This window comes from Chenopodium album, chromosome 27, assembly GCF_948465745.1.
Source record: "Chenopodium album chromosome 27, dcCheAlbu1.1, whole genome shotgun sequence".
In the NCBI taxonomy this organism is placed as follows: domain Eukaryota; kingdom Viridiplantae; phylum Streptophyta; class Magnoliopsida; order Caryophyllales; family Amaranthaceae; genus Chenopodium; species Chenopodium album.
In genome coordinates, this window is record NC_137860.1 from 25857758 (window position 1) to 25871787 (window position 14030).

Consider the following 14030-nt stretch of genomic DNA (forward strand, 5'->3'; position numbering starts at 1 on the left):
GATGTTCTTGTTTTGACTTTTTGACTTTTTTAAAAAAGAGAGAATCTTCTAAATTTCTCTTAATCTATAAGAATAAATATAGTCATGTGGGATCTAGTTTGATTCGTCTTAGTGAGTAGATTATTAATATCTATTTTTTATAATTTTTGCTAGTGTGAGATTAAAGATATTTGCGGTCAAAGTTGGGTCAAAATTTGCATCGATTTACGAAACAGGAACATCATTATGAAACGGAGGGAGTATATAATAATGATGATTTTAGGAAGATAATTAAGTTTGTTGATTTTGCTGCACTAGAGCGGGATACGTAGATGTTTATTAAAGAATATAAGTTCATCTGATTTTGTATGAATTTATGTTTTCTCAACTTAATTAATTGTATAAAAGCTTATTTTATTGTGTTTGAACTTATTTTATTACACGTATCCAAATTTATTTTATTTCGTTTGAACTTACATTATTTTATTTTAAACGTATCCAAATTTATTGTGTTTGAATCTTATAAATTAATTTTACCTAAAATCATATAGCCCGAACTTATTTTACAAACCTTAATTTCTCCTCTCCAATTCACTAACAAATTCATAATAATCACCAAAAATACTCCACAACAACCACAAACTAATTCTTCGATTTGCATAATTCCATTCCTTTCCCTTTCCGACCCCCCTCTTGCTTCCTCACAAAAACTTCCCATTGTTTTTTTTTTTGACGGGACCCCCTATTATTCAATTTTGTTAATCTCAACTTTGAATTCCATAAATTTGAATTTTCCCATATTGAACAAGTGTATAATAATAATATTCAAAATTCTAGATTTGAATGTTGTATTTCATTTGATAATAATAGTCCATTCCGAAGGCGCCGGCGTAATGATGGTACTCGTAAATTTCCTTGGTTTGTCTTTTGGACAACTAACTTAAATTTCAGACTCCTACTCTTTCACGCTGTATTCCACCACTCCTCCACTTTTCTCTTCTTCTTCAGCCGCCATTTTTATGCTTTCTTCGTCTTCTACCTTACTTTTTCAGGTATTTTTCTCGATTTTCTCGTCCTTTTTCTTTTGATTTCTTTTTGTGTAGATCGATTTGTTGTGTTTGATTTTGTGTTACTGATTTTGTTGGCATTTTTCGGTGGAAGTTCAATTCTAGGTTTTCTTTTGGAATTGATTGTGTTTTTGTAGATTGAATCTGTTTTAGTTTATGATTTGTTAGCTCTGTTAGGTTTCTGCTTTATTTTAGTGGTTTTTGTAAGTATTTGCTCATTTTTTTGCTTTTGAGATTGAGAAATTGGGGTGATTTAGTTGATTAGCTTGTGTTTTTATGTCATTGTATTGAATCGAGCTTTTGATTTTGTTTTGTAAGTTTCAAGTTTTGTGGGAAGTGATTTGATTGCCATTTTAAGGTGCTATTAACAATTTGTGTATTTTTTTTACCTATTTGATTTGAAATTTTGTTCTATGAGAGTATGATTGGTTTTAGTAACAAAATGGGTGATTGGGTTGTTCACCTAATACACTAGAGTTTAGCTGATTGTCCAATTCTTGTCCGGTTTTCGTCTTTTGCTCAGGATTCTCTCTTTATGATGTAGCTGTGACTTTTAAAGGTTGCATGATTCATATTTTGTGAAGTGGGGAGGTTGAATATTTTAATGTGAATGATCTCGAATGCGTTGTTTAATTGCAGAACAGTAAAGCGTAGCACATGTGTTTCTTCCTGAAAAGAAGTGGGGTTTTGAGAAATTTGAGCAAGGAGGTTGATACTTGAGAAATGAAATTTGAACAGAAACAACAAAACTGGGTTTTCTCACCAGCATTTGTGTTCTTCGTTAGTGCTTTCTTGCTCTTTGGTTCGATTGCGTCACTTTATGCCTGGCTTGTGTTCAGCCCTTTTGTCCGAACTCCTTATCTAGTGCCCTCCCTTGGCTGCCAAGTAGACAATGAGGGTTCTTGGTCCATTGGTGTTTTTTATGGCACCTCCCCTTTCTCTCTCCAACCGATTGAAGATGTTAGTGTATTTATTTTATTCTTGTTTTTCTTACTATGCAATTTTTTTTGGATGCGTATTGAATATTGGCCTTCTATGTTCAGAGAAATGTGTGGAAGAATGAGAGTGCAGCTTGGCCTCTGGCCAATCCAGTGATTACATGTGCATCAGCTTCTGAGTCTGGTTCTCCCAGTAACTTTGTTGCGGATCCTTTTCTTTATATCCAAGTAAGCAGTAGCATAAAGAATCCTGATATTTTCGGAATTTGGTTTTTGGGTTTGTTCTTATATTCTTAAAGCTGTTTCCTTTGAGAAATTTATTAGCTCTAATAGATTTTGCTTAGACTTGATTACAATAATTTGTCCTTTCACCAAATCAGAATGTGTAAAGTTAGATTCAGCACGTGAACTATTAAAAGCAGATCCATGGGCTTGATTATACCTCTGATTACCATTCTATATGATTTGTGATCCATTGTTCACTGCTCTTATGTTGCGGGACTTAATATATAAATTCCACCAGTATATAATCATTACTTTTCAAGATGGTTACTCCATTGATTGGAATAGGTGTGGTAGAGGTGGAGAGGGCAGGAGAGGGGTAAGGTGTTGTCCGCAAGATAGTGTATTGTTGAAATTGTGCTTCTTGGATGCAGTGAACTAATAAATTGAAGTTTAGGTAGTGGAAATCCCTTAATAAATGCATTGAATAAGATTGAGGCCTTTGTCATAGACTAACCTAAGAAGGGGCAATATTGGTATACTAGTATTATTAGGATAGAGTCTTTAGCCTTAGCATAAATAGAGGGAGGGGGAAAGGAAAAAATAGGCAGAAATTAGTATTGGGAAACCTAGAGAGTTATGCCCTCAAGCCATTATTTGAGAGTTATAGCCTAAAGCTATTAACCTATCCTTTTGTAAACCTTTGGCCATTATCAATCAAAATATAAAAGGTTTCACCTTTATTAATCTTTAGTATTCATATAGTATTTACAATCAGAAGATCAGTCCATTACTTTATTAATCTTTAGTGTTCATAATCTTTAGTGAAGAGTGTTTTGACCAATTTAGAGGGCTCAATCCATAAATCCTTTATTTTGAATGTTTGGTAAAGAGTTAATTCAATGAGTGAGTTGTGCTCAACCCTCTTATTTATAGAAAGCTAGAAAAAGGAAAATTCAAGGATGTTTGTGATATTTTATCCAAATGACAACTTTGTCCTAAAGTTATGATCGTACCTTTTATTTTTATATATATATATTTTTTTTGACAAAAGATCGTACCTTTTATCATCATATTATATGATTTGAACCTTTGAATAGACCTTAAAATATTTAGGACTAAGGGAATATTATTTGGGAACAAAGAATGTTAATCCCTAGGGCTTGAACTTGACTTGAATTGATGTTGAATTGATTTATAAGTGTGAGTACACTCCATTAGTATGAGGTCTTTTGGGAAGGAGCCCAAAAACAAATCCGTGCGGATTAGGCCAAAGCAGATAATATCATACTAATGAAGAGCTGCAGTGTGCATGCACCCAACAAGGTGGATGACTCAGCCCAACACCGTACACTGGATGTATGATTTATACTATGCACCTGCTTATTTAAATATTTGACATTTTATTTTGATTGAAACTCCGAGTAGAGTGCTCTTGATCGCTATACAAAATCTTTGTGATTTACAAAGTTACACATGCATTTTTTAAAGTTGATTCTTTTAAAAGGTGATTTCTATGTATTGTTCAAAGTTCTTTTCCCCTTTAATATTTGCATTAGAGACTTTTGTTGGTAAACTCTTATTCACAAAGAATGATGTTTTGCTGTACATTTGTTATAATGTCAGTGATGGTTTTGGCTCTTGTGAGCTATGCCATCATTTTAGCCTTTCACACGGCAACACTGCATGTGATTAGTATCTATCAACATTGATGGTGTTTGATTGATATGATTCTATGAGACTATTTTAATATTTAAACTCTCATCTAGACTGAGGTGCGTGGAAGACCTTCTAACTTCTGGTTAAGGTTATTGAACAGCAATTCAGCACTTGTTTTGTAGGACTAAGAAAGTTTAGGGCCTTTAGGCTATGGGTTGGTTTACGGTATAATTTGCGCTTGTAGTTGTGGAGTTTAAAATAGAGTCATTTTAATGATGGAACAAAGTTGATATGTATATATAGCTCAATTCATTTTTCAGTGTCTATTTTATGGATATTGGAGGTGCATATAGAAACATGCTAGAAGCCTGAGTTGCTTCTGAAAGCTTGGCATTACAAGTGGCTGAGCTATTGTTTTGTACTTTTGCATTGTGATTAGTTGCTTTGTGTCAGAAAACTTCTTTCACAACTATCCAATCCTTGTCAATTTTTGAGGTTTTTATGGTTTGCCATCCCTCGTCTTTATTTTTTTAGACTCATTGGTTGACAGTTACCTTAATTAAATGAGGTAATCTATTCTGAATATTTGTACTTTCAATCTTAAGCTTGTAATGATTAAGTAATACCACATAGTTATAAACCTGATATAATGCGTTCTCTAATTTGATTTAGATGCTTTGTGGATTAATCTTATACTTGAGAATGAATTGTTGGGAATGGTGACCACTATAGTTGCTCTGTGGGAAGGCCTGGAAAATCAGGAAAAGACGAGTAACTGGTGATTCTCATTTGTTGTTAATATGTACCACGTATTCTGACTCGCACATAAATATTTGTCGTAGTAAGCTGTAAGCAAGCCTTAGAATTGTAGGGCATTTACTCTTTCACCTCTCTAGCTAAAACACTATTTAATGGGATATAAGGGCAGAAGATGGCAGTTAGACTAATAAACCAAAATTACAGAAAGTGAAGGATATTCATGCTTTCAAGGGGTTTGATTCTCTCTCACCTGACAATCTCAAAGCTAAAGAAAAACCTCATGGCCTCATATTTATCGACATTTCCTAATGCTCACTATTTTCCCCTATTTATTGAGCTTTTCCTCTTATGTAACTAGCTATCTTGTTCTTCAAACCACCATAACTAAAATAACTAAATTGTAATGCTGCTAGTACTACTTAAAGTGCCTCCCCACCCCACCCCCTCCCTCCTCCTCTCCTCCCCAAGTTTTATGCCTAGCATCCTGATACAAATTATAAACTATCACGAGTACATATATCAGTTACCCAAAACACATGAGCCTGTAAAATCTAGAGTGATGTGCACACAACATCGAATGATTAAATCCACAATATGTTTCCTAAATTTGGCCATTATGTATGATATTGAGGTTGTGGTAGTATAAGGTGAATGTGATGCATGAATGCATATTCTTCCACCATTTTACTAAAAAGAGGAGGCTAGACCCTGAAGAAAAGACTATGTACACGGTTGCTTGCCAGTGACAGTATAAAAGTTTTTCTATCAATCAAATGGAAATATACGGCTCTATAAAGGGCTCCAGTTTTCTTACTATCTAACTTTGACAGTTATACCTGAATCTGCTTTTATCTTTCTTTTCTGGAAGTTTCTTTTAATTTTCTGGCTAGAATAGCTTTAAACTTTAGAAGTCCCTCAGACTTTTTACATCGTTACCATTTAACATAATTGTGATTTCAACTTTTTCGAAGATGCTGCCTCTTTTTCTCGTTCTTGATCTCGCTCCTGTGTGAATTATAGAAGAGATGAGGCAGTTGTTATTAATGGAATTGTGAATTGTTTATTGTCTGTCTGTAAAATAAATAATGTAAGTAATGAAAGTAATTTTTCTTGTAAAATTTATTTCAATATAGTTTTCTTTTAAAATTTATTTCAATATAAATCTTCAATGACCCATTTTCTGAGGCTGGCTTTTCTTTTCCTATGATTTGATTCATTTGATTAACTTTGTGCTTTGCTATATTGTTTACTGTCAATCACTCAATCATATCATTAATATATTCCAAGTTCCTATCCCTATATGCACAAGCAAGCATTTTGACAAAAGAGCTTGAATAACACTTCTAAAATCTTCTTAATTTTTAATTCAGGATGATGTGTTATACATGTTCTATGAAACCAAAAATTCAGTAACAATGCAAGGAGACATTGGTGTTTCAAGAAGCATTGATAAGGGAGTGACATGGGAACAGTTGGGTACAGTATTGGATGAAAATTGGCATCTATCTTATCCATATGTTTTTGATCACGATGGTCAAGTAAGTTCTTTCCATCCTGTTTATTTAATTGTTAGCTGGTACTCTGTATCTCATTTTACTTTTAGAGAAGCTCTTAGTTCTTACTTTATCTTCATTTCCAATTTTCCATTACACCTTCACCTCCCCTCTCCCTCCCCTTTCCATATTGTGTATATATGAAGGAACTTTATGTTGGTAAGTGGAATTTTAAGAAGAAATTTAGACTAGAAGTAAGAACACTAGTGATAGGAAGGATGTTTTTACATGTGCATTAGTCTAATTCAAGGTTGTTGGAATTGGGATCTGACTTTGGATTGGTGAGGGGGCTGGGATTGTAAGATCCTTCTACATTGAAGAAATGAACAATAAAAAATGATACAACATGATTAATACTTGTCTTCCAAGTAAAAAGATTGGTAAAACAATTCGTCTCACATAAAATCGATACAACACTGTTAAACCTGACTTTCCTAGCAGCTTTATTCACCTCGGTACCATGTTCCCAGCCTGTTACTGATATATTTCCTGGAGCATTTTATCCTATTTTCCTTTGTAGAACATGTCATATTCTAAATTGTGTTAACCTGTAATCAAACTACTATCCAAATCATGTTTAACTATATTCATCTGGTTTCTTCCAACTTCTTTTTGTTTCGATTGCATGTTTTATTAGCAAGCTTTCTGTTTCTTTTTGTGTTTGGTTTAATTCATTTTATTATATGTTCTAGTTCTACTAGATTGCGTTGACAACAGTCGTATTTAATTTGAAATCTCTGCTTTATTACTTCTCATTTGTTATCTTTGTTGGTGAATCCTAGCTATCTAACTAATGTTTTCTGGAGTTTGAAAAAAGTCACATCGTATGTAATTAAGAATGGTATTTTCGAAAAAGTTGGGGTAATTTTTATTAGATTGAAATGGTTCTTGCTACCTTGATGGTAGTTATAAGGATATTCTATATATTCAAATCTGAACATACTTAGGAAAGAAATTATGGCAATTCAAATATAGTTCTTTTGGCAATAGTATAACTCTATAACACACTGTGTATTGTTATGTCTCAGATATATATGATGCCGGAGAGTAGTGAGAATGGAGAACTTCGACTTTACCGAGCTATTAGCTTCCCTCTGCAGTGGAAACTGGAAAAAGTCCTTCTGAAGAAACCACTTGTTGATTCCTTTCTTATCAAACATGGTTCCAAGTATTGGATTTTTGGTTCAGATCATAGTGGATTTGGTGCTGTAAAGAATGGGCGGCTCGAGATATGGTATAGTGATTCACCTCTCGGGCCATGGAAGCCCCACAAGAAAAACCCTATCCACAACCAAGAAAAGAGCTCTGGAGCTCGAAATGGAGGCAGACCTTTTGTATATGATGGTTTTCTCTATCGTGTTGGCCAAGATTGTGGAGAAACATATGGGAAGCGAATTCGTACTTTTAAGGTGGAGATACTTACTGAGGATGACTACAAAGAGGTTGAAGTACCTTCAGGCTTTAAGGAATCCAAAAAGGGCCGCAATGCCTGGAACGGGGTTCGACACCACCACCTTGATGTACAGCAGCTTGGTTCTGGGGAGTGGATTGCAGTTATGGATGGGGACCGTGTGCCTTCAGGTGACTCAGTTGATCGGTTTATTGTTGGCTGTACATCTGTTTTGGCTGTTGCTGCACTTGTTTTGCTGTTAGGTGTACTTATGGGAGCAGTAAAGTGCTTCGTCCCTCTGAATTGGTGCCCAAATAACTTAAGGAAGAGAAGTGATGCTTTGTCAGGCTGGGAGAGACCAAACACTTTGTCTTCCAAATTTAGACAATTTTCTTTTCGCTTGAATAGAGTACATACATTTCTACGGGTCTGGATAAGACCCAACACCTTCACTGGAAAACTGGTTCTTCTCCTAGCTTTTATATCAGGGGTGGTGTTGATGTGCAATGGGGTCACATACATCTATGGTGGAAATGGTGCAGAGGAGCCTTACCTATTTAATGGTCATTATTCACAATTCACTATGTTGACAATGACATATGAGGCTCGGCTCTGGAATTTGAAGATGTATGTAAAACACTACTCGAGGTGTTCTTCAGTAAGGGAAATTGTTGTGGTCTGGAACAAAGGTAAAGCTCCTGAACCAAGTGAATTCGATTCTGCTGTACCTGTCAGAATTAGGGTAGAAAAATTGAACTCACTCAACAATCGGTTTAATATTGATCCTTTGATCAAGACTCGTGCTATTCTCGAGCTTGATGATGACATTATGATGACTTGTAATGACATAGAGCGTGGTTTTAAAGTATGGCGAGAGCACCCAGATCGGATTGTGGGATTCTATCCACGGCTTGCTGATGGGAACCCTCTTAAATATAGGGCCGAGAAGTATGCTAGAAAGCAGAAAGGATATAACATGATTTTAACAGGGGCAGCTTTCATGGACACCCAGCTTGCATTTAGTAGGTATTGGAGTGAAGAAGCCAAGGCAGGAAGGCGAGTGGTGGATAAATTTTTTAATTGCGAAGATGTTCTACTGAATTACTTGTATGCTAATGCGAGCTCATCTGCAACTGTTGAATATGTCAAGCCCGCTTGGGCAATTGATACTTCCAAGTTTTCTGGTGCTGCCATTAGTCGAAACACTGATGTGCATTACCAGAAAAGGAGTGATTGCCTCTCAATGTTTTCAGAGTGGTATGGAAGTTTGTCTAACAGAAAGTCTAAGTTTAACCAGAGAAAGGATGGCTGGGATGTATAGTCAGGATTAGTGTACGTCGGCGTGATATGTCCCTTTCTCCCCACATGATGAACAAAATGGAGGGGCAGAGAGGGAATGATTGAAAAAAGAAACTTTTTTTTTTTTTTTTTTGAAAATTCCCCTCACTGTGAATTTTTCGAGGGCTTTTTGGTAGCTTGATAACTTAGCAGGTAAGTGTACATGGATTGTCATTGTTTTGCAATCTTCTGCTTCTTAATATATGTTTAATTTCGATTCATAAATTTTTTGCTGTGTGTTAAAAATACTCAGATTTCTCCGTTCCTTTACCCTTAATTATTGACTCATTGGTAAGAAATTTTGAAGTACATGAATTTATGAGAGCATCACCATTGTTTGATTAGTCTCTTCACTCTCCTGTGCTCTTGTCTTGTTTTACCGAACTCTCTCATTCCGTAAATACAGAATAATTGTTTACTTGAATAGGAGAGGAAAGGCAAAGGAGATAATTGAAGGGAAGTAGGGAACTATATACTAGTATATATTTAACTTTTGTATACATCCGGTGTACAGTAATTTACTGTACATCGGGGGTCACTTTTTATCAAATTTAGGGTCACTTTTACAATTTTTTGGGTAACTTTTATCAATAAAGTATAAATACTTTGTAACATTTATTTATGTTAGGGTAACATTTATCCATATTAGGGTAACTTTTGCTTATTTTAGGGGTAACTTTATAACGGATGTACAATAAATATTGTACATCCGATTTATTTAAAAATTTGTGTTTATTAAAAGACGTTCATAAAATTGTGTATGTGCCACGTGTATCTCTTCTTATATCGGTATAGCGTCACATTATCATGAAACAACCTTTAGTATTTTGCCATAAAATGCATACAAAGAGATTTGAATCCCGAAACCTGTAAAATAAAAACAAAAAAAAAATCCAAAATAAATTATTGTTATTCTTGTATTCTAATTTACCCATGTTAAATTAATTAATAAGTCTGTTAAATCATCTAATATAAGTCAAAGTATCACCCGGGGCGAAGACCGGGTCACACACTAGTTTTATTTTTAAAAAACCAGAGTGCTTATCTTTAAGATCCTATACTTATCTTTTAGATGCTTAACTTATATATAAACCTAGTTAAGGTTAGTTATTTTTCTACCTAGAATCAAATCAATCAATTACCCATGTCCATTCCCAACGACGACATTTCGATCCCAAACATGGATGATCCCTCAAAACCTCTTATAAAGGTTTCGATCCCTAACTCGATCACACTAACGTCGAGCAACTATCAATCATGGAAGACTCAAGTCGAAGCCGTGCTCATTGGCTACGACTTATACGACAAACATCTCGCTGGACCCATGACCATGACCATGACCATAGCCAAAGACTCCGCACTTCGAAACCCTGCTTATCAAACCTGGTTTCGCCAAGATAAGCTAATTTTTGGTGCACTTATTGGTACCATATCATCTAGTGTTTTTCCTCTTGTTTCACAAGCCAAAACTGCTCACCAACTATGGGATGTACTAGCCAAAACCTTTGATAATCCGACACAAACCCGACCTGTTGATCATATTGTTGAAGTTATAGATTTAACCTCATCACCTCCTTCTTCACCGTTGAAAAGAGGCAAAGAAGCAGAAGCAGAATGCAAGCCCAAGAGAATAGTGAGCATTCGATCTTTTCTTCTCCTTTTTATTTTTTATTTTTTTATTTTTTTATTTTTTTTTGTAATTGGGTATCTAATAATTTGATAGATTTAAATTAATTTTAATTTTATGAGAAATTGGGTACCCCAATACTAGCGTAGGCATCCGAAATCATTCTCTTATAATTGCAATTATATGAGAAATTAACAATTACTTTCTCTGATTTTAAATCGCTCCATTTTTTTTTTTTGTGAAGGGGCAATATTAATTGCTTATTTACTTATTTGTGATATTTACCTCTTGTTTTTGTTGACACACAAAATACCCTAATCACATGGTCACCCAACCTTTTTTTTTTGGGTATCGGTAAGAATTGATGAAAAAGAAAGTTATGTGTAGTCGGATATAAGGGCCTGTTCTGATTTATTAAACTGAACTAAATTAAACTGAATATTTATGAGAGGAGGAACTAAAATGAAAATAAGTTGAAGAGAACAAACCATAAGATGATGTCTTTGATGTGTTTATTAACTTGTGTGCGCTATGTGTTTATTCTAGATTTTAACAAACAAAAGATTTGATTTTGTTGACAGAAAACAGAAAGTGTTAATGAAGGCAGCCAAATGAGTAAGAAAGTAGATCGAATTAGCAAATTACCAGATCACATCTTGGTTCACTTGTTATCTTTTGTGGATATGAAAACAGCAGGAAGAAGTAGCCTTCTTTCGAAAAGGTGGAGGTTTGTTTGGACTCACCTTACTGATTTGAACTTCGATCCAGAGTTATTCTTGTCGAACATAACAGAGATTAATAATCATATAAACGGATATGTTACATGGGTTAATCAGGTTGTTGCCAGGAATAACGCCTCGAATTTGAACACCTTCAGAATAAAGTTTCCCCTCTATGATACATATGTTGATCAAATTGATAATTGGTTAAAATTTGCCTTCAACAAAAAGGTTCGCGACTTAGAGTTGAACTTATCAACTCTTCATGGCAATAATTATTTTTTTGCTAGTAGATACACTTTTGGTAATAGATATATTCGTCGCGATTTTCCTCTCATTCACCCCGTTTATAATGATCATCTTACTACCCTCCGATCCCTACACTTGCAAGGATTAGTATTGGAAGGACCCGTGGTCGAAAATGTTCTAGCCTATTGTCTCAACCTCGAGCGCCTCACGGTGAGGTCGTGCTTGTTTAACAACATTATATCTAAGTTTTCTGTTTTGTACAATAGTCCTCCAACACGAAGACTTGTTGTTTCCTCCCTCAAGCTGAAACACTTGGAGTTACATTCTTGCCACAACATTGAAGCATTGGAAATATTTGCTCCGAAACTTACTAGTTTTACATTTTTCGCGGAAGGTAGGAAGGTTGAAGTCGAGTATACTAATGTTCCATCACTTGTTAATGTCACCTTTGGAGCTGCATATTGCTATCACCTTTTGCAAAATTTGCATCTTTTTTCAAACTTCTCCTATCGACTCCAGAAACTCTCAATTCCGTGTAACCGGGTTAGTTATTGTTCGTTCTTTAATTACTGCAACAATTGATCAATAAGTTTTACGTATGTCAATGCACAACCAACTTAACTATTTTCGTTTTCTTCATTCCTCTAATTTTGTATACGTACAGGAAACTAGTATTATTCCAGGTTTTTTAGGTTTATTTCCTATAGTTCACTCTCAAGACAATAACTTTCTCATTTGGACCTCTTTAATTGAGGCGTGCCCCTTGTTGCATACCTTCAAGTTGGAGGTACGTACGGTTTTTTTTTTTAATTTTTTTTTAACTTTTTTTATTGCACGTACGTATACTTTTTATAGACGTACTTTATTTTTGATTGTATTTAAATTATACTTACAGATTCAAGTTTGGTTTAATTTGCAGTTGTGGCCTTGTAGACGACAAGCAGTGCCAATGGGAGCTCAAAGGGATGTTCCGATTAATCACGCAATGCAACAACATAATCAACTTAAGGTGTTGGAGCTTGTTGGATTCGATGGAAGTGCTCGTCTTGCTGACCTTGTATTTTGTCTCACCGAAAATGCACCCATGCTTAACAAGATTATTTGTGACCCTCATTGTCCTCCGTCAATGACGAATATACACAAATGGTATGACATCGAATACAGTGGTAGAATACCTTATGCCAGAGGACAAGCGGAGCTGCTTGCCAAGCAAATTCGAGGAGGCATTGATGTGGTGATTCTATGAGCGATCAGTTTAAGATACATTTGTTTTCATTAGACTTTAGTTTCTTGCTTTCATTGGACTTGTTAGCATTAATCATTTCATCTTGTTGATGTTCAATAATAACAAGATTAAATTAAGATGGTTTTTTTTAATGCTAAGTTGTTCACCTTGCTTGCTACTACGAGTTTTTGATCAGTTGATCTAGTAATAATATATCTACAAGCCCACCTACATGCAAAATTGCAAATTAGCTGGCTATAGAGTACAGACTGCTAACAAAAGAGCATTAAAACATACTTCGTAAATACTTTATGAAAGACAAACCTAGGAATCTAGGATGGAGTTTTAAAGCCTAGCATGGTGAGACACGTGTGAATTTCAAGTACTCGTACTTTAAGTTTAAATAAGTTTAGTTCAGAAAATGTTTCCATTTATTACATGGGTAAATTTTGGGCGACATTTAGTAGCCCAAAAAAAAAAATTGCATAATTGTACCATTTTGGAAAAAAAATGGATGGTTGGGAAATAAAAAAAAAAAGAAAAAGAAAAAAAATGGATGGTATTTTAAAACCGCTCTTGGTGCTAGGAATTTTACTTAATTTAACCCCCAAAATATTACTTCCTCTGCTTTTTAATTGTTCTACTTTAACTAGTATGTTTGCTAACACACAATTATAAATATCTTTAATAATGTGATTGCAAAAATTATAAAAATATCTATTTTTGAAATATAAATTGAGACAATTCTAACGAAACCCAACTAAAATACTTAACTGTATATTGGAAAAAATTAACATTACCATTCTTAACTATGGACATTCTTCTTCAAAAGTAAGGCCCCAACTCACAATTAACTCATAGGGTTCTTACTCTTGGGGTTCTTCTTAAAACATTCCCTAAACTATTATGACCGGGTAAACCAGTTGAAATTATCATGTGTTGAATATTTAGTAGTTCATTTACTAAATATAAATGTTTTGAGATGAAAAAAATAAGACATGCGAGTGACACTATTAACTGGTCAAATAAGTTAGATATACATATGTAAGACACCGCTGTGACAATGACCTTCTAAAAAATTAGGACCAACCTGAGTTAATCGATAATTAGCAAGTTAGCACCATTCAAGAAACACCATTAATCCATTATGCTAATCATAGTTGGGATTACTAGAGTCAATTTTTTTTTGTATATTTTTCCCGTCAAAGTATAAAAAAAAACCGTATAATATACTCCATACTCCCTCAAAAAAAAAAAAAAAAAATATACTCCATACTACGTATATTTTTCACTTTGTATAATTAT

The 14030-nt window shown here is 34.5% G+C and overlaps 1 protein-coding gene across 1 annotated transcript; it reads left to right on the forward strand.

Moving 5' to 3' along the window:
- The first annotated feature begins 707 nt into the window (after positions 1-707).
- LOC145621353 (glucosamine inositolphosphorylceramide transferase 1-like) lies at positions 708-9130 on the forward strand. Its single transcript, XM_081676085.1, has 5 exons — positions 708-1031; positions 1686-2006; positions 2090-2212; positions 5995-6162; positions 7206-9130. The coding sequence occupies exons 2-5, from the start codon at positions 1770-1772 to the stop codon at positions 8886-8888; spliced, it is 2211 nt and encodes a 736-aa protein (XP_081532211.1). The 5' UTR covers positions 708-1031; positions 1686-1769; the 3' UTR covers positions 8889-9130.
- Positions 9131-14030: the final 4900 nt, after the last annotated feature.

What these genes read in the sequence shown, in the direction of transcription:
- LOC145621353 (XM_081676085.1), top strand. Translation starts at nt 1,770, where the DNA reads ATGAAATTTGAACAGAAACAACAAAACTGGGTTTTCTCACCAGCATTT. An exon ending in CTCTCCAACCGATTGAAGAT is followed by an intron (nt 2,007 to 2,089) that starts GTTAGTGTATTT and finishes TTCTATGTTCAG; the next exon opens with AGAAATGTGTGGAAGAATGA. An exon ending in ATCCTTTTCTTTATATCCAA is followed by an intron (nt 2,213 to 5,994) that starts GTAAGCAGTAGC and finishes TTTTTAATTCAG; the next exon opens with GATGATGTGTTATACATGTT.